Source organism: Beta vulgaris, chromosome 3 (assembly GCF_026745355.1).
Source record: "Beta vulgaris subsp. vulgaris cultivar EL10 chromosome 3, EL10.2, whole genome shotgun sequence".
In the NCBI taxonomy this organism is placed as follows: Eukaryota; Viridiplantae; Streptophyta; class Magnoliopsida; order Caryophyllales; family Amaranthaceae; genus Beta; species Beta vulgaris.
Genome location: NC_079204.1, coordinates 1,584,518 through 1,603,805, shown reverse-complemented (window position 1 = coordinate 1,603,805; position 19,288 = coordinate 1,584,518). Strand labels below are relative to the sequence as shown.

Here is a 19,288-nt window from a genome sequence, read left to right as displayed (position 1 = left end):
AGACCAAGTTGTATTTAGTGCTATCATATCAAAGTACAATATTAATAAATAAAAATTTTCTGATCCGGGGCATAGGCCGGGCCTAATAACTAGTTCATTGATTGAATTGATGGTAAATGTCGTTTGACTATCCCTTATAAATTAAATCATTTTTCATCGTCATGGGCTGAGAAGTAGTGGACCAAATGGAAGAATCTGGCTAGTCAAAGGGAAGAGACCCAAACTGAATAGGTGGGAACGCTAGTGGGCTTGTCACACTATAATTTAGTTGGGCCTTGGGCCTGGGGGTATCGGGCTCCCTGAGGGGAGCAATGACTGATGTGGGGTCAGGAGACTGGTGGGAATAAAGTATTTAACCCACGCTTAACTGAGTTGCACAAAACTCATATAGAGAGAGATGACCATATCATATTATTATTAACTATTATCTCTATTTTTTTACTTGTCGCACTTTTTTTTTCTATCAACTCCAATACAAAATTTGGGTAGGAGAGAGGTAGACTGGAAAAAAATAGAGGGTCCCATGTAATTGGAGAGAGATAGAGAGAAAGGAAAAGCAAAAGTAGAAAGTGTTGCAAGTAATTAACGCTATCTAACAAATTCATCATTGCTTCCGAAAAGCCAATCAAGCGGCGGATTTTATGGCTAATAAAGGCTATAGTTATCCATCTCACCTTTATTAGTTCCCCCCTTATTGTATCGATTTTTCCATCATCTGAAAGGACGTTTTAGATTAGCCCCCTGACGAAGTGGGGTTTGCCTAAGTTTGTTTTCCTTATCAAAAAAAAAAATTAATTAATTCCCTTTTAGAAAAGTGTTGCAAGTAAAAAAAAACGGAGAAAGTATATATTTTCTCCGTTTTTTTTAAATGTAAGATTTTAACTTTTGTATTATTTACACACTTCAATTTGACTGTATATTTTTTTCAAAAAATAAATAAAATAACGGTATATTTTACTAATGTATAAAAATAAAATAAAAAACATACAAAATGTTGTGTAATTAATATTTTCATAATATCAATTTTTATAACTTTTACAAAAACATAATTAGAAATATTAATTGTCAAAGTTGTGCGCTGACAAACGTGAAAGTCAAGTTGTTGTACTTATTTCAAAATAGATGTTAGTAGCAAGTCAAAGGCCGAAAATTTGAATTTTTTGCCGAAAAGAATGTTTTTGGTACCTTTCAACAAAACATAAATTTAGATTGGTACACAAAAAAAATTTAGTAAAATATATTCCTACAAAATGCCTTATTACCTTGGTATATTCCCGCGAAATACTCTAAAACCACACTTTGTACTTTGTACTCCTATATTTTTTATTTCGAAACTTTGTAGTAGGTTTTTAACTTTTTACCAACAAATGACGCAACAACTACTCCACAACTTAGCACCCAAAATTCCCACCATGGAGAATGGCGCGTGAGTCAAAAATTTTCCATTTGTGTAGACGAACTGAAGCAACTTATAATGATCATAAAAATCAAAATGATGGCTTTGACTCTTGATTTTCAGCCAAGGTAGAGTAACTCACAAAACACCCTTTCGTAATTACTTATCTTACACCCTTTTTTATCATCAATCTCATCATTTCTTCTTCCAATTTCTCAATTATTTCATCAACTTACATCTCTAATTCTTAATTTCCCACATCAATCTCTTCAATTCTGGTATCTGGGTTGCTCTGTTTTTGTTCTGTTTCCTCTCAAATTTGCTAAATTTCACATTTTCACCATTGGTTTTTACTGGATCAATGATTGAAATTGTGTTAAAGATGTGAACTTTTTTAATGGGTAGATGAGAAATTGTTTGTTTTGGGTTGAAAAATTGAAGAAAATGAAGGATTTTGCAGGAACACCAGGCACTTTAACTGGGCTTGCTCTAAGAATTGCTCAATTTATGTTTGCTGCAGGTTCCATTGCTTCTATGGCAACAACTTCTAGCTTCTTCAATTTTACTGCTTTCTGGTATTTATTTCATAATTTAAGTATTTTTTCTGCTGTATTTGATTTTTTTAGTGGGAAGATTTAAAATTTTGATTTTGTCATAGATGAAGTATTATTTATTAAAATTATCTACTTAAGTGATACATTTTGATGCTTTAATTAGCGTTTTATTCTCTAGCTTTTGTGTGTTTTTGGGGTATGTAAGTGTTTGCATTAAGAATTTTGAGTTTTTATGGAGTACATAAGAGAATACATTATTAGAGAAGTTTCCATATTTAGCATTGTGAAGAATCATATTCATATTCCAATACTTTATACTACTTCCGTTTCATATTAATACTTACACTTTCACTTTTGACACTATTCACAAATTTCCCTTTGACCATCATTTGTGAGTTATGGTTAAGAGAAAATATAATCATGTGGGGTCTTGTTTGATTCGTCTCGATATGTAGTTTTAGAGTATCGACTTTTTATATTTTTTACAAATACAAAGTTAGAGATATAAAGGCTCAAAGTAGTGCATCGGCATGCGTGAAAAGTGTAAGTGTAACTATTAATATGAAACGGAGGTAGTATGTCATGTAGAGTTTCCATCTCAGATGAGTGAAAACTGAAAAGACTTATACATCTTCTCGATAGTTGTAATACTTTGACTTTTGCACTATTCATATATTGACGTTGACCCTAATATAAGGACAAGAACAAGTAAGATTAGGTAAAATGTTGTTGGGTTGGTGGTAACGGCTTTTTATAATTTCTACAAGTAGATAATTAAAAATATTATGAATTTATGATAAGAATTATGTGTTAGATAACGTGAAAATCAAAGTGCTGCAACTATTAAGAATTTGAGGAAGCACAAAACAAGAAACAAACACTTCTTATGCGTGTTTGTCTAAGATTCGGAAGTGTTAGATAGCTAGCTTACTTGCAAATTCGCAAGCATAGTATTTGTTCTTTTGGCTGTAGTTTCAAACACATCAAATCCCTCTCTTTAGGTTCTTCTTTCAATGGTCTTGAGAGTTTTATTCTTAGCCTATTCTTAGGATGACTTCATCTCCAATGGTTTCCAACTTTCCATGGTTCCCATTTATCACATTGATTGATTCTTTTTCGCCTTTTCAGTTCAGGACATGAGTCTCTCATCACCTTCTATGCCGTGCTCATAGAATTCTTATATCCTGATATTTAAGATTCTATTTATCTCTTTAAACCAAATATTAGTGGCTATCAAACATAAAGTCTAAAGCATGGTTCTTCTTAGCTGTAAAAATAATTTGAGATGCTTGCTTATGTTCATCATTAGTACCTAAGACTGGCAAAGAGGGTTTTAATCAGATTTGTTAGTTCCATATCTAGCAATCACCTGCTGGATCAACCTTCTTTTGTTATTTTGCGAATAGTACTGTGATTTCGTCGTTACTCGTTTGTTTACAAGCTAAAACACTATAATAGAATGATAAGGAGTGCAAGGAGTAAATTGAGGATGGTCTTCTGGAGCCTTCATTCGGATTTTATATTGACAACGGTGCGGACTAAATCATGAAAACATCTGGTCACTTTACTCGTTAGCTTAAACGTGTCGAAAATTAAGGGTGTAGGTTTGGCTCTTGGCTTAGATTTAACCTAAGTTCAATCCAATTCGATATTCAAATCAGTGTTGGATTTTGACTTCAAATCCAATATGAATTTTCACCAAGTCTGATCCAATATGGGGACTTGCTGATTTGGATCTGATTTGAGAAATCCAAATTAATAAAACAACTTTTTTTCCCTAATAATCCATAGACCTTATTTTATATCCCCTAGAAAAACCTTATGTTATGTTAATGGGAAAAAAAATCTGCACAAGATAAAACTGCATCTATTCAACAAAGAATTGAAAAACTTGTACAAGCGAAAGATTATGACTGTATGTTTAGCTTGCTGATAAGTGATAATTAAACTTTTTGCATATTGTTACTTGTTAGTCTCAGTTTTTCCCTCTCCTACTCCTTTTGCTTTACAAGGCTCCTTTTATTCTCGTAGTTTCCATCCATTATATCAGAAGATTGATTATAATTATTTCAGTTCTTCTGATAGAAGCTTTCAGGAAGCGTCTTGGTATAGCTAATAAATTTCTATAAGCATTAGCCTTTTAAGATAGTTTAGTGCTAGTTCTAATATCTTCATTCTTATGTTTGAAGGTGTTTGGGATAAATGTCTGAAACACATATTGCCTTTGCAGCTATCTCATTGCTTCCATGGGTTTGCAAGTAATATGGAGCTTTGGCCTTGCGTTGATGGATGCGTATGCCCTTGCAAAGAAGAGAGTACTCCATAATCCAATACTTGTCAGCCTTTTTGTAATCGGTGATTGGGTAAGGCCTTCATTCGTTTACAACTTTATACTTTCTGAATTTGCATACTAACCTCAAGGCTGACCCCTCCGGTTGGCATGATGAAACACAAAATGTGTCAGGCAATAGATTACTGAGAAACATAGCCAAAGATTCAAATTTACTTCCCTGCCTGCACCCTTCTTTACTCACATATCGGCTTTGTGATCAGTAGAGCTGGCAATTTGGGTAAACGGGTAGTGTTCATGTTTGGTCTCATGTTAGTTTTGTTTGATCTTTTACAAACATTATAAAATTATCTGTCTACCAAGTATGGCCTATGCAGAATGTATGATAAATACATAATATGACAAATTGATCAAATGAGGTAGGGTTCGAGTTGATTTCGTGTCATATCTTGTGGGGTTCGACTTCTCTTATTACCTTCAGTGTTCGTGTCGTGTCAGTTTCGGTCATGTTGTGTCACAAATTGCTAGCTCTAATTATATTAGACATTTAATTCGAGAAGAGTAAAGTAGAAAGCAAGAAACCCCTCGAAAAAAGTAGTAGAAAGCAGGACAATCATTATGAAACAGAGGAATCATATAAGTTGCATCCTTTAAAAGTTAAGACCAAGGTTTTGTAAAGCATAACTCTGAGTCTCTAACAATGGGTGATGTGTTGCTACCAGGTGACGGCTACATTGTCCCTTGCAGCAGCTTCTGCGTCTGCAGGAATAACGGTCTTATATTTTCACGACATCGGAGGTTGTACTATTGTGGCAGAATGCTTCAAATACCAGATTGCTGTTGCTTTTGCCTTTCTAAGCTGGCTAGCAGTCTTCACTTCATCTCTAATCATGTTCTGGCTTCTTGCAGCAGGCTAGAGAATAGTTTCTTGCAGCTGAAATTTTTACGACGAAATGGTGTACATTTTACATTGTATATACAAACCAAATGGGATCAAAGTATAGAGTTGTTACCAATCAAACAAAAGAAAAAGTACAGAGAGGGATACATTGGTTCTCATATTCTTTGTTTTTTCCCTTCCATTTTTGTATGTTGTTTCAGTGTGATACTGTATAGTTCCTCTCAGCTGATCAATGATCATAGCTGTAAACCTGAAAGGTATACCCAATTTCATTGCCCATTGTTGAGAATTTGATTGTAATTTTAAAAAATGGGTGAAATACTTCAAAATTGTTACAGTTAAGAGATGGACATGGCGTTTTGATGGAAAAAACTTTGTGTAACTACTAAAGCAATCTACCTACTCGAGATCGACATTAATAATGAGTAAAGTCCAATTCGGCAGAATTGTTTATTTCTAATTGTTTATTTTAGGCAGGGTTGATTAACAGATCAGGTCGGATCGTGTTCGGGTTTGGTTGATAATAAATGAATTGAACATGTCACAACCCAAACCAAATCCGTTTATTAAACAGGTTGAATAACTCAACCTTGACCTGGTCTATTTATTAACTGGGTTACCCATATAATCTTTCATATTTATTACTATTAAATTTTTATTAAAATTTATTAGTTTTCAACAATAAATGGGTTCTACAATTTAGTATTTTCAAATTTTTCACAACTTTAACACAACTTTTTAGAATTATTTTTAGGTCAGGTTCGGATTCAATAACGGGCTGGATCGGTTTTTCACAGTCCTAATTTATTTCTAGTGGATAGTCTAGTCGATGTGTGTAATGTATCAATCTCCCATTTTAATACAAGTATTAACTGAAAATGGTGTTTGTGTTAATTTAGAAGTAAAGTCATATGCATCTGACCCCTTGTTTTGTCCTAGGCGGAAGTCTCGTTGTTGCTGTCCATTAGGAGAACAGATATTATGATGTCTCGACATCCACAAATATTTGTTTAGTTTATTTATAGGACAAAGTAACGTCACAAAAATTTGGTTAGATTTGTTGGGGTTGGGAAGCATTTGTGTACTTCATTAACTAGTTAGTAGATGTGATCATGAATCGGGTGGAGTTATCCCATTTCGTGCCAAAGTGAGTCGATCGAATTTAGTTTAGTTTCATTCATGGAACTGTAAATTAGTTGGATTAGTTTAATCTGATCCCTTTGTAAAAATTGATCAATGACGTTTCAGTATTTTTTTAAGGACATGTTAGCGAATCTCAATCAAATTCACTCTCTTGGATCATACCAAAACATGCTTACTTTGTATAGGTGAAGTCGTCATACCTGCACAAAGGGTGACTTATTCTTACAGCCGACAATTCAATATTCGATACTGATGAATTAGGCATTCCTCTCGTGGGGAGAGCTTTCTCACCTCATAAACAAAGTACATAAAATACTTTATTAGAAACTAAACATCTTACTCAAATTCGGGGATCCACAATGCACAAACTGACGATAGCATGTACGAGATTTAGCATCAATTTGTAACAAAAATTGCCTAGTTTATAGATAAGAGTATAAGACATCTTACGTATCTTTTATCAGGTGTTCTCTACAAAGATGAGATGCTAATTGTTGCTACTTTGGGGTTACCAAGCATATGCATAAATTCTACTAATAAAAAGAATGGTCCAACATAAAAACTCCTGGAAATTGCAACCTTAAAATGCTATCATATTCGCCAGCAATTTTCCTATATAGCTATATTTCTACCTATGATACATAACTTAACATAAGATGCTCCACACATTTTTCTTCTTATCATGAATTTGAGAAGCTAGAACAAGATGCTAACAATGAAATGACATGCAATAAGAATCATATGAAGTTTATATCAACCTTTTCACTACCTTAAATAGCGAAGAAATTCGAGCTTCGAAACTCGAAAAAACAATAGGAGAAATCAAATGATGACTATGAATAATAGTAGTAACATTTGGAGCATTTACAAACCACATATGTTCATGATCCTATCACAAATAGGCTGGACTTTACTGTATTTTATCACTGAAGCATCCTTCAATCATGGGATGAATCCTTATGTTTACATAACTTACCGCCATGTTGTTGCTGGGGTTGTGATGTTTCCTTTTGCTTATTTTCTAGAAAGGTTCATAATCTTTACAATGTTATTGAACATATCATACGTACATTGATCTTTTTTGTACCATGCACTTATTATGTTAACATCTTTACATATGCCTATGTAATCTTCCATGCAGAAATTCAAGGCCAAAGTTGACAGTTGCTCTTATGGCAGAAATATTTGTGCTCTCCCTCTTAGGGTAAGCCCACAGAAATATTATGAGAGTAACGAGCAAATTTCTACTCCCTCCGTCCCAAAATATAGTTCCCATTTCTATTTTGGGAGTCAAATTTTAAAAACTTTGACCAAATATTCTTAAAAATGTATACAAAAAAATATATTCATGAGGGGTCTTGTTAGATTCGTTTCAATGTATAGATTCGTAATATCAACTTTTTATATTTTTTTACTAATAAAAAATAGAAGCATAGGTCAAAGATACATCTTGGAGACTGTGCAAAATGAAATGGAAACTATATTTTAGGACGGAGGGAGTATCATATAACAACTCGTAAATGTCTAATTAGTAGTATCCTAACGTATTCCCACTGCACCCTTAAAAGCATGCTTGTCAGTAACAACACTTCTCATGCTTTCGTATTATGTGTTATGTTAACAGAACTCTTTATTTTATGTCAAATACCTGTGTTTGGCACTCATTCATGAGTATCCATACTTCAATACTTTGATTTCGACCAAAATTATGGATGTTTTTCATAAAATAGTTCAGGAGGACACGTTTGACATGTACTTGTGTACCAAAGTAGTAACAATAGGTCAACGACCTACTAGAAGGCATTCAATATACATGATAATCCACACTTTATAAGTGACAATTCCTTCATAAACATGATACTATATCTTATGATATCTAATAAATGTCTTCCATCTATGCGTTTTTTATTTTGGCAGGGTAGGATTGACGCTAAACATGTATTTTGCTAGCTTGAAGTATACTTCACCCACCTTTGTTGCCTCAATGATCAATACAATTGCATCCTTAACCTTTGTGATTGCAGTTGCACTTAAGTGAGTAAAGTTTAAATCCTTGTATTGTAAATAGGGTTATGATATATGCAGTCCTTAGGGTTGCATATAAGACATAAATACACTATTTGAAATGGAAATAAGTTGTGAATTTATGGAAAAAATTTGCATCAATCGATGTAATAAATGATCGATTGATGCAACTTATTTTCATTTTTAGCTTCTTATATACAGCCCTTAGGACTGCATATAGCTTTTCCCTAGATAGCAAAGTCTTTTATCTAGTTTCTGAAGAACTATTAATGGAAAATGTATGTAGGATGGAAGTTCTTGACGTTTGGAACCCTCGAGGGGCAGCAAAACTTCTTGGAACCCTAATTTCCTTGGGAGGTGTTATGGCCATGACATTGTACAAGGGATCTGTCATAACAAACATTTGGAATCCTCTGTTACATATTCAAGGAAGTGCAACTAAAAATGAGAAATGGTTGATAGGTTCAATTCTAACTGCAGCTAGCTGCATTTCGTGGTCCATATGGTATATCATGCAGGTTTTTGGACTTAAAACCTACACTCCAAGTTTTTGGTTGTTGTTAGGTATTAGGTACATGATGGGTCCACATACGTCTCTATCTTAGGTGACCACAGTTCTTTTTTCAAGTGCTCCCTCCGTCCTTTATAGTATGCACCAATCTCTTATTTGGACTCCTCCAAAAGAATAGTTTGTTTCTTTATTCGGTCATAGATCTCATTACTTTACTGTCGCATCAATTATACATGGTCTCGCTTTTTCACTTGTCCATATCACCAACATCAATCACCCAAATATTAAAACTTGTGCTAAACCCACATGGAGCACACAACAATGGATAGAGGGAGTATACATGATGGGGCCCTAAGTTAAGTTGGGATACCATGCCGAAGGCGAGGAGGGAGAGAAGCTTGAGATCCACAATTTGTTGTGGAATCTAGCTACTACCAGTTGCTTTCCACTCCTTTCTTTGCTTTATGAGCGAAACTACTAACTACTAAATTACCCAACACCCACGTATTTTGCAGTATTGGTAACGACAACGACAGCGATAGAAAAAATGATTGATCAAATTCAAAGGAGTTGAAACTCTAGTAAAAGTGAAAATTAGTATAGTGTTGAAAGTAGCTTTTAGTTGTTGAGTTAGCGCTTTGGAAAAACTAAATAAAGTAAAAAAATTAGGAGATAAATACATTTTTACGTAGTTGTGGACTCTGGACTAGTTCTTTAAGGTAGAACATAATTTGTTTTGCTCTTTACTAATCCAATAGCTAGTTTTACCCAACGCTAATTGTTCAAGATCTCTAATCGCAAGTGAAAAACTAACGCGTAACATAACAGCTATTAACTACTACTTTTGCCGAACCCAACTATACATCTGCTAACTGTTAATGCCTAAGTTGATAATCCCATATGTTAGTCAAGAACACTGATCATTAAAAATCCATGTTAATTGATAAATATAGGCCTTCACTCTAAAACGATATCCTGCATATCTGTCACTGACAACATGGATGAGTTTCCTTGGTGCTGCACAGTCGGCCATTTTCACTGCATTTGTGCAGCGCAAGCCAGCAGCTTGGGCAATTGGTTTCAACATCGACCTCTTGTCTACCGTTTATGCTGTAAGCCATTGTTGTTGATACTCGTTAAATAAGTAACTAAGATTATTATTTTCCGAAATTCAACTCATACTATCACATAAATGGCAGGGAGTGGTTTGTTCAGGTTTGATAGTCTCCCTTCAGTTGTGGTGCACAGAAGAAAAAGGACCTGTTTTTGTGACCATGTTCAATCCTCTTTCAACAATCCTTGTTGCCTTACTAGCATATTTTGTCCTTGGTGAAAAGCTTTACGTTGGAAGGTAAACTATACTCTCCAACTATGTTACTCAGACACGGATTGAGTGTCAACTCGGATACGGGTGTCCAAGTGTCTGACTCGGCTATTTTGTAGAAAAAAGTCAAGTTTTTAGTTTAAAATGGAGTATCGAAGTGTCATGTCGGACATGACACGACACCCCGTTTTTAAGGTAAATGAAGGTGTCGGAGTAACACTACATTCCAGGAATTCGGTTGCAACCTACACTCCTACTATACTTGACACGGATACTCGTATTGGATAATTATATGTGTCCAAGTGTCTGACTTGGCTATTTTTATGAAATTATTTCCATTATTTGAAGTGTCTACAAACATATGCCAGTATGGCAGTATCCATATTAGAGTGTCGAGAATCCTACATATAACTTGAGGTAAACTGAAAATTATGAGTAACCAACTTTTTCATTTGACCATGACCTCAAGTAAATTTGTCAGATTCTACACATTCTGCCAAGGGTATAGCACTTGACACTTATTATAGACCAATAATCATCAAAACAACTTCACATATAGTAACTAAGTCTGACACAAATTATACTTCATGCGAAAAAGATTAACAGTTTATGATTCATGTGTATATGGTCAGCATAATGGGGGGAGGTATTGTGATCATTGGTATGTACCTCTTAATTTGGGGCAAAGAAGAAGCACGAACGAACTTAGCAGGGCTCTATCTAAACTATGGAAACTCGAAAGATCGTAAATCAGAGGCGACATTTACTACAGCAGACGGAGCAGAGGTGACAACAGAGCCTTAGGTACGTCTGTACGAGCTGACAGAAGAGGCTGTAAATAATGCAGGAGGTAGAACCAATGCTCCTGCTCACATATTTAAGCTGTTTTATCTAGTAATCTGGTTCTGTAATCAAAGGTTCATTGGCATTAGCCCTTGTCTTGGACTTAATCTTAAGCAATTATTCCTAGTAATATTCTGTAAAAATTATTACTGCTTTGGTTAGCAGTTCATGTAGAAAGATCATGACGTTAAAAGAATGTGATCTAAACCTATGAGTCTGCTTCCATTCATATAGAGCGTCCATGAAAGCTCTGTTATTCGACAAAGTAAAACAGTTCAAACACTTGTCTACTAAGATCAGCGAGCTATGGCGATTAACTGACGAACTTTTACATATAAATGCTTGTCAGAATTCTGAATAATCATCTTAAGCTAATGACTTCAGCTTCTATCTTTCACAAAGGCTATGTTTGGTTTAAAAGATTTAAAACTCCCATGAAAGTTGGATTTCCACAGTACAATGATTCGTGATTATAACCTTAGCTGAGATTTCGGATTTGTTGATGCGAAAACTCTATAAGAACAGCATCAACTTTCATATTTGAAGTTTAATTTGATAAACGCCAGACCAATCACCTCTTAAATTTTCAAAAAAAAATGTTCTCGAACATTGTTAATTGTTCTTCGTATTCAGGATCTAAACGTCGTGATCCTATTAATCTCAAATGACTTAAGATTCTCACAAACATGACTTCATGGGCAAGTGCTGCTGTCATATACCATTGCAAACAAGGGGTTTGTAACAGGAAAAAATTTGCATCCCCTACTATAATAAAACTATAGGATATAAAACTATAAAGAACTGGTTGGATAGTTCAGATTGTAGAAGTACCATTGATAGTATATATTATAATCACAAAGTCATGAATCATGCCTTCCCCTTGAAACTTAATACACAATAACAGATTCTTTTGTTTCCCTTCAACAGATTATGCTATATTACTATATGCAAAAGTCAACTTTCAAAGACAATTACAGCCTTTGACCTCACATGATTTCCTCCACAACTCTTCCTGAATCAGTTATTTTCAGACTTTCAAACCTTGAAAAAGAAAAAAAAAACATTGACTTTTGCTATGACATGGTTTTTCATAGTCCAAGAAACTTCATTCAGTTGTGTGTGCAAAAGAAAAAAGGGGGTTTCAAATCATACATAATCGCTTTAATAATGATGCATCTCGACAACATAAGAGAGAAAAACAATAGCAGAGTCCGATTTAGAAGTTAGAGAAAAAAGGCAGCAAGTAAATAATAGGAGTCTTCATTAGCGTACTTACATAATAGTCTAGCAACATTCTATGGCTTTAAGCCATGAGTCTCTGGCTACTGAATCTAAGAAATAAGAAGAGACGAGTTCACGAACATTATATACATTAAAGAACGTAAAAGGAAAGACAAAACTTGAGATGAATGGCACAGAATTCTTGTATAGAAGAAAACCTGCACATACTCTTAAGCAGCAGGAGGCCTGAGTTCATGATCATGAGAAGTATCACGAGTTGCTGGTGGTAGATAATGCCACATAGGAAACATACCATAGCTTGGGTAAACGGCCATTTTATTTGGTCCAGCTTGATAGGCAGGTGGATAAGGAGGAATCATCCCAGAACCAGGAACAGACATAGCTTTAAAATGCTGCTCCATCTTTTCTTTTTCAGCCTTTAATGTTGATTTCTCATCACGAAGTTCGTTCTTTTCAGCCTGTAGTAAGAAGATAAAGATAAGAACAAAATAGCAAAAGAGCTTCTAAAAAGTAAAGAGCACGAAACATAGTCACAAGTGAGGTATCTATAATGATAACAAAAACAAAAGCGAAAGAACCATGAGGCATTCTTATTTTGCAAGATAAAACAAGTCATAGATCTCAGCAGATACATGATTGACTGGAAGTAAAACAAGAGTCTTCTAACCCCCTTTTTGCAACTTCATCTTCATTTTATAAACTTTTGAAGAGACTGACAAAGTAAGATTTCCAGATGCAATTCTCCAAACACAGTTATGCAAGTAGAGATCGAAATTGAATAAGAATTACAGTCCTAAATCTCAGAAGATATGTGATTGACTCGAAAAGATCCACAATAGAAATCCCAAGTAAACAGTGTAGGTCCAGTATGTCACAAATCTATTTCCAAAAGGCAGAAAAACAACTCAGAGCTCCTCAAGAAACTTCGAGTAATAAAGGCTTAATTAAGAAGAGCTCACCTTTAAACTTTCGATTTCCTCTTGTAGTTTTTTGTTCTCCTCTTTATGCTCCTCAGCTTCGGTCCTTAGCTGCTTCACAACTCTTATAGCATCAGATAATATAGCCAACTTATCAGTTTTGACAGCTCTTCCAGGTTCCAGGACAGAGCTTAAGTTTAAAAAGCTGCATCAGGATGTATAAAAAATTAGATTTGTAAACCAAAAAAGAAAAGAAAACTAAGATAATAGGAAACGAAATTCAAAGAAGAAAAACACAGGCGGAACTGCTATCTCAGACATGGATATAAGCTATTCCACAGCAATTAACAACATGAACTTCTAAAACCATAGAGAAAATAAACGCATTAGCAGAATCCATGCCTGTCATTCAACTTTTCCCGTCGCTCCCTCTCACGGCATGCTTTAGACTTTGGTTTGCTAGACACAGCTGAACGTCCCCTGCAAAAAATAAGAAGATACTTATACAGTCTACACAATTTGTTGATTCTGGGCAAATTCTACAGTATAAACAGGAAGGAGCAATAACATATAATTCGTAATAATATAAACAATATATAGTCAAGTAAAGTAACACCTTTTCTTGGGGCACTCCAGTTCAGATTCTTGTTCTTGTAGAACACTACTAGTCTGTGAAAAGTCAATTTCAAAGCAAGAACTGCAAAGAAATACCACATATTAAGATCTTTTATCCAAAAAATTTAGTTCAAATATAATCTTAATCACTTTAGAACAAAACTAAAACTTATTCAGTAGATCAAAGTAACACCTTTTCCTGGGGAGTTGTCTATCAGATTCTTGTTCTTGTATCATACTACTTGCCCGTGAAAAGTCAATTTCGAGGTTGGAACTGCAAGGAAAATTTATCTAAATTAAGATCATACCACCATGAATTAAGCACAAATAAATTTTCTACTCAAACTTACAAAAAACACTGCAAATAGCTAGACTCTAAGAAGAATTTAATGTGCAAGACTTAAATTCCTGGTGTGCATATCCATCTCCAAACCTCTCTACTATCGAATTCTAAATTTAAGTTAGCAACTCGAAGGACCTACATACATCAACGCTTAGATTATACACGCGAGACTATGATATGTAATATGCTCTCAGTAGTGATCTTTTCATTTTCTTTTATCATACTATACTATCCATTTACCATATGTTCTTCTACTATGAATTGTATGTTTCTATAAGATATGTTCTTTGATTATAAGTTGTTTGTTCATTTACTTTGAATTGTTTGTACTCGCATCATGTTCCCGTGTGTAGGATCTAAATTACACTCATATATGCAGTAGTCTGAGAACCATACATCAAAAATAGACAATTTCAAAGAAAACATGATGTTTGCCAAGCTGCAACTTTTTGCTATACCTAGAACTTCAAAAGTTCAAACAATTAAACAACTATGATGTAATTCTCTATAATACATGTTAAAAAGCTTGAATTTATATCTTCAAAATACTACTACTAGATAATAATGGGATGAAAACAGCAAATAATTTGATCATACTTAAATTTCCATCATATACAACAAGCATAATTTAAAACTTAAAATACCATCATTATTACCAGAAGTAATCAAATGAACTTTTTGACACAAGTATAAATCATAAAGCTTAAAATTCACTACTTCAATTCTTCTCCAACAAAGTAGGACAATGGAAAAATCAAAAAAATACATGCATTTAACCAATTATTAACAGGAAGAACCTATTTAACTAAAATTGAAACTGAATAAAGATAAAAATTGATAAAAAGAGAAAATCTTTGGCAATTTCAAAAAAATAAATAATGGGTATTCATGAAAAAAATTGAAGGAAATTACCTGGGATCAACCCAAGAAAAATTAGGGGATGCAACATCATCAATGAAATAATCAAGAGGTAAATCCCATGCAGTATCATCAAAAGAACCCATTTTTATGATATGGGTAAGAAAGAAATTGAATTATTCACTCAAGAATTTAGGAAAAGTTTAGTGAATATATCAAGTAATAATGTTCCTAATCAGGGAAAAGCAGAGAAAAATGACAGATAGAAGAAGAAGAGGGGGATGAATTAGAGATATGGAAGAAAGAAATGTGAAGCCATTAGGCATCTAACACGTGGAAGGATTTTGATTGGAAGATGATTTCAACGACAAGTGGGGTAAGCACTATGTAATTTTTTATATTTAGCAGATGATACTACAAATAGTATTTGCTTAATCCACAATGATAATAGTACTTCATAAATCATAATGGTAACTGGTAAGTTGGTAACAACTTGCTTGTTTAGTCTAGGCTAGAGGTAAAAGTTTATATCTCATAATTGTAGGGTATTTGATGGGATTAAACTTTGTTAAGAATGTTTTGGTAGAGGAGAATATACTTACTTCTTTAAAAACGCTTTTGGGGTTATTTGGCAATCGGCTGTTGGTTGTTAGTTGTTGGTTGTTGGTTGTTGGCTGCTGGCTCTTGAGTCTTGGCTAGTTTAGTTGGCTTGTTTGACTGCCTGGAAGCATTGGTTGTATGTATTGGCTTTTTAAGTTGGATGTTTAAGCCAATTGTTTGCAAAAGTGTTTGGCAAAATTAATTGTGGTTGTTGGTTGTTTATTAGAGAGTTTGTGGGCCAACAAGCCAAAAGTCAATCCAAAAAACGGCTCCAGACAACTTTTTTATTATGGCTTAAAAGTCAACTTTTCAGCCAACCAAAAAGCCAATTACCAAACACTTTTTTTGGCTGTTTTCCCAAATTGTAAAGCCAAAAGCCAATGAAAAAGCCATTTACCAAACATGGCCTTTATTTGTGTAATTTTTTATAAATAGGCTTCTACCGGAATCTCATGTTAAGATGAAGGGTCTTGCCAGATCGCAACTTTTCGCAAGTTAATCCGGTCTGGATTTAGGGGCAGACACTTTAAGATTATGGAGATGGTAAAGGAAAACCCTTACCCAAGTGTCCCTAGTAGGGATCAAACCCCCAACCTTAAGACTGAAAGGTTCTTTTCTTACCATTAGGTCAAGCTTATCTTGGTCCTTTGTCTGTGTAATTGCACCGAATTGATTTAAGTTGAGTTTTAATCTAGTACTCTAATAAGTATTTTTCCTTATCTTACTAAAAGAATACTCAAAATATAAAGGCGCTCTTTGGTAAGGAGAGGTTTGAAAAAACAATTAGAGATTTGAACTCATCAATCCTTTAATTTGAGTATTTGGTAAATAGAAGTTTGAAATAGCTAAATGGGTCCAAAAAGCTCTTTTTATAAAAAATTGAGGGAATGAGCATTTTGACATTAAAGGTTTGGGAATGAGTTGCGCAAGCTACATTATTTAGGTCCTAAAATTCTTGAAAATTGCATTTATAAATATAAAAAAAAAGGTACAAGAATGAATTAGGCACATGTCATTATTAGTCATTGTAAACAATTAAGTAGCAATTAGCTACTAAGTTAACCACCTTTATACAAACTAGTTAATACATTAACTAGTCAAACCAGCTAATATAATAAGCTAACAACTATCAATGGAGTATTCGCAAATTGACAAACATGGCCAATAATTATATGGCCTAATGGTAGAAGTTTCTTCAAAATCATAATGTTGTTGGACTAAGATCAAACTCCACTCAAGCACTTTAGGGTAGAGATTTATCGCCTTACGCCCACTTTCAAAGGACACTGTGTAATTGAGTCAGGTTGACATATATGGAATTCGGATCGCATAAGCAGTTCTTCTTATCTCTACCCCACAAACAGTTGTCTTGTCAAATGTATAATTATGTTGAATTTGAATCAAAATCTTATCCCAAACAACACACTTAGCCTACTAATTTGTGTTCCTCTACTATCTACTTTTTCCATTCCATTGAAACATCACTTTTACACTCATATGTAGAGATGCCAATGGGTAGGATCTGGACAGGGTCCTCTAGGATCCAGATCCAAATCCATTTTTTAGGCAAGGATCCATATCCTACCCGGATCTACTGGATAATAAAAATGAGAATCCAGATCCGTATGGATCCTATGGATCCGGGCCCTAAACGGGTCCAAAACGGATCCTTGCTTATTGTCTTCAAACTAACCTAATTTTCACAATAGTTAAAGATTTTAAATGATAAAGTTATATAATATCACCCAAAAAATGCATTTAATTTTTGAAAAATAACCATTGCAAATTTGCAACTACTTATAAGTATTCAATTATCAAACTATATATAGATAGTTATCAACCCAATTTTCGAACTTAATTATCCTATAAATTCGCACAAAAATCACACATTAATTAAAATAATAATCCGAAATTCAAGCGAAAACCGGTTTTACATGTACTAACTAATATTATCAAAATATAATATTAAATTATAATAATATTGTAAAAATGGGTAAACGGATCTGAATCTGGGTAATAATTTAGGTCCCGGTCCAGATCCTTTTTTTTTCAAGGAGGATCCAGATCCTACCCGGATCCATAGGGTCCGAAATTTGAGGATCCAGATCCGTCAAAAATGGATCTGGATCCACGGATGCGGGTAGGGTCCATTACCCACTACCATCTCTCTACTCATATGATAAAAGATAAATAATATTCATAAATAAAAAAAAGTTACAATTACTATAAAACCTTCATTCATAAAAAATGTTGCATTTAAAAAAACATAAAAAAATCATTCATACACGCTCTATGTCTATATAATGATAACGAATATGCAGCTCCTCACTAACATTTTTTTACCATCAATCTTTTTAATCTCTCTTTTTACAATCTTACCAAAGAACAAGACAACTAATTGAGAATTTGGAGGATGCATCAAAAAAACTTGTCCATAAGAGTAGTATATAGACAATTGAATGGCGACAAAATAAATTTACCTTTCCTTTAATTTTTTTTAGAATATGCCTGTTTGATTCTTCTTTATGATGGGAGCACACATAAGAAATTGTAAAAGATGATGGATGATGTGCATCTTGTATTAAAGTTAAATATGAACAAATATTTTGGAATCTTATCCTTTGAATAAAAAAGTAATTGTAACCACATTAGATCCATCATCAGGGAAAATAATAATCAACTTGCAATACTCTTAGGATAAAACTTTGATTAGAATATTTTTTAGGTTTGTTATCATCATATTTAGACTTAGATTTTATGTCAGATGAAGGAATAACGTGCTAGTACAGTACTAGACACTATATGGTACATCGGATGGGAACATATTCAAGGGAAACTTCATGTAAAGGCTCTTATAACTTGGTCTCTCAATATCAAACACTTACCCCTTTGTAATACAAACAAATACGAACATAAAAGAACGGAGGGAATATATTATTCGAACTAGTTTATACATGAAACACTTCTAGTACATTTAACGAATTGAAGTAAATATTGGTTGACTAAGTTTTTTGTTAACTAAGTACATGTACATCTCAACTAGCTTGGCAACAATAATAGAGACTTTACCTTCTCAATGAAATTTGTTTTAATCTTGCTTCACGAGATCGAGTTCTTTTGTTTGTTTAATACTTCGTTCTTAACAAGGCAAAAATATACGCATCAAATTATCAATGAGTACATATAATACTTAAATTTCATTCTTAATTAGCGCAAAAAAGTTGTGATAAAAGTTCATATAATTTGCGACTATTATCAACAGACATCATTTACCGTAATGGACATATAATTTATCATTAGAATTTGAAGCTCATATGCTTGACCTTCAATTGTTTGGTCCACGATAAATTCATGGATTAACAAAATAGATAGGTTTCACAACAAACAATGCTTCATTTATTTTGGACAAAAAACCTTATATTTATGGCCAAAAAAATGCATAAATCAATTAGTTTTGGCTATTATATAGTCTCCTACTAGCCTAGAATTATACCTAAATACTTCCTCCTTTCTTTTTCTATTGCAACAATTGAGTTTTCACGCTTGTCAATATATAACTTCAACTATTAATATCTTAAATTACTTTTTAGTAAAAATTATAAAATTTTGATATTTTGAACGTATATATCAGAGACAAATATAACAAGACCCCACATGACTATATTTTTCCTGTATGTAAATTTCACAATAGATAGGCAAGGTGGTGAATAAATAGTGTAAAAATCT

General features: G+C 33.7%; 3 protein-coding genes across 5 annotated transcripts; 2 read left to right on the top strand and 1 right to left on the bottom strand.

The window, feature by feature from the left end:
* Window positions 1-1,362: 1,362 nt before the first annotated feature.
* On the top strand, window positions 1,363-5,487 carry LOC104887966 (CASP-like protein 5B3). 3 transcript variants are annotated; one of them, XM_048640747.2, is made up of 4 exons: window positions 1,363-1,971; window positions 4,181-4,313; window positions 4,963-5,038; window positions 5,153-5,487. In XM_048640747.2, exons 1-4 carry the CDS (start codon window positions 1,802-1,804, stop codon window positions 5,155-5,157), a joined length of 384 nt encoding a protein of 127 aa, XP_048496704.1. In that variant the 5' UTR covers window positions 1,363-1,801; the 3' UTR covers window positions 5,158-5,487. The 3 variants fall into 3 exon arrangements, with proteins under 3 accessions (XP_048496704.1, XP_048496703.1, XP_010671058.1); XM_048640746.2 differs by having other exon boundaries at window positions 5,150-5,487; XM_010672756.4 differs by having other exon boundaries at window positions 1,368-1,971; window positions 4,963-5,487.
* Window positions 5,488-7,082: 1,595 nt separating this feature from the next.
* LOC104887965 (WAT1-related protein At5g07050) lies at window positions 7,083-11,194 on the top strand. The gene is made up of 7 exons (XM_010672755.3): window positions 7,083-7,313; window positions 7,426-7,488; window positions 8,202-8,318; window positions 8,596-8,827; window positions 9,774-9,932; window positions 10,020-10,171; window positions 10,777-11,194. Exons 1-7 carry the CDS (start codon window positions 7,111-7,113, stop codon window positions 10,946-10,948), a joined length of 1,098 nt encoding a protein of 365 aa, XP_010671057.1. The 5' UTR covers window positions 7,083-7,110; the 3' UTR covers window positions 10,949-11,194.
* Window positions 11,195-12,231: 1,037 nt separating this feature from the next.
* LOC104887964 (transcription factor bHLH104) lies at window positions 12,232-15,241 on the bottom strand. The gene is made up of 6 exons (XM_010672754.4): window positions 15,017-15,241; window positions 13,955-14,035; window positions 13,763-13,843; window positions 13,549-13,626; window positions 13,189-13,351; window positions 12,232-12,687 (listed from the first exon to the last, which is right to left on the bottom strand). Exons 1-6 carry the CDS (start codon window positions 15,106-15,108, stop codon window positions 12,439-12,441), a joined length of 744 nt encoding a protein of 247 aa, XP_010671056.1. The 5' UTR covers window positions 15,109-15,241; the 3' UTR covers window positions 12,232-12,438.
* Between the last annotated feature and the right edge of the window lie 4,047 nt (window positions 15,242-19,288).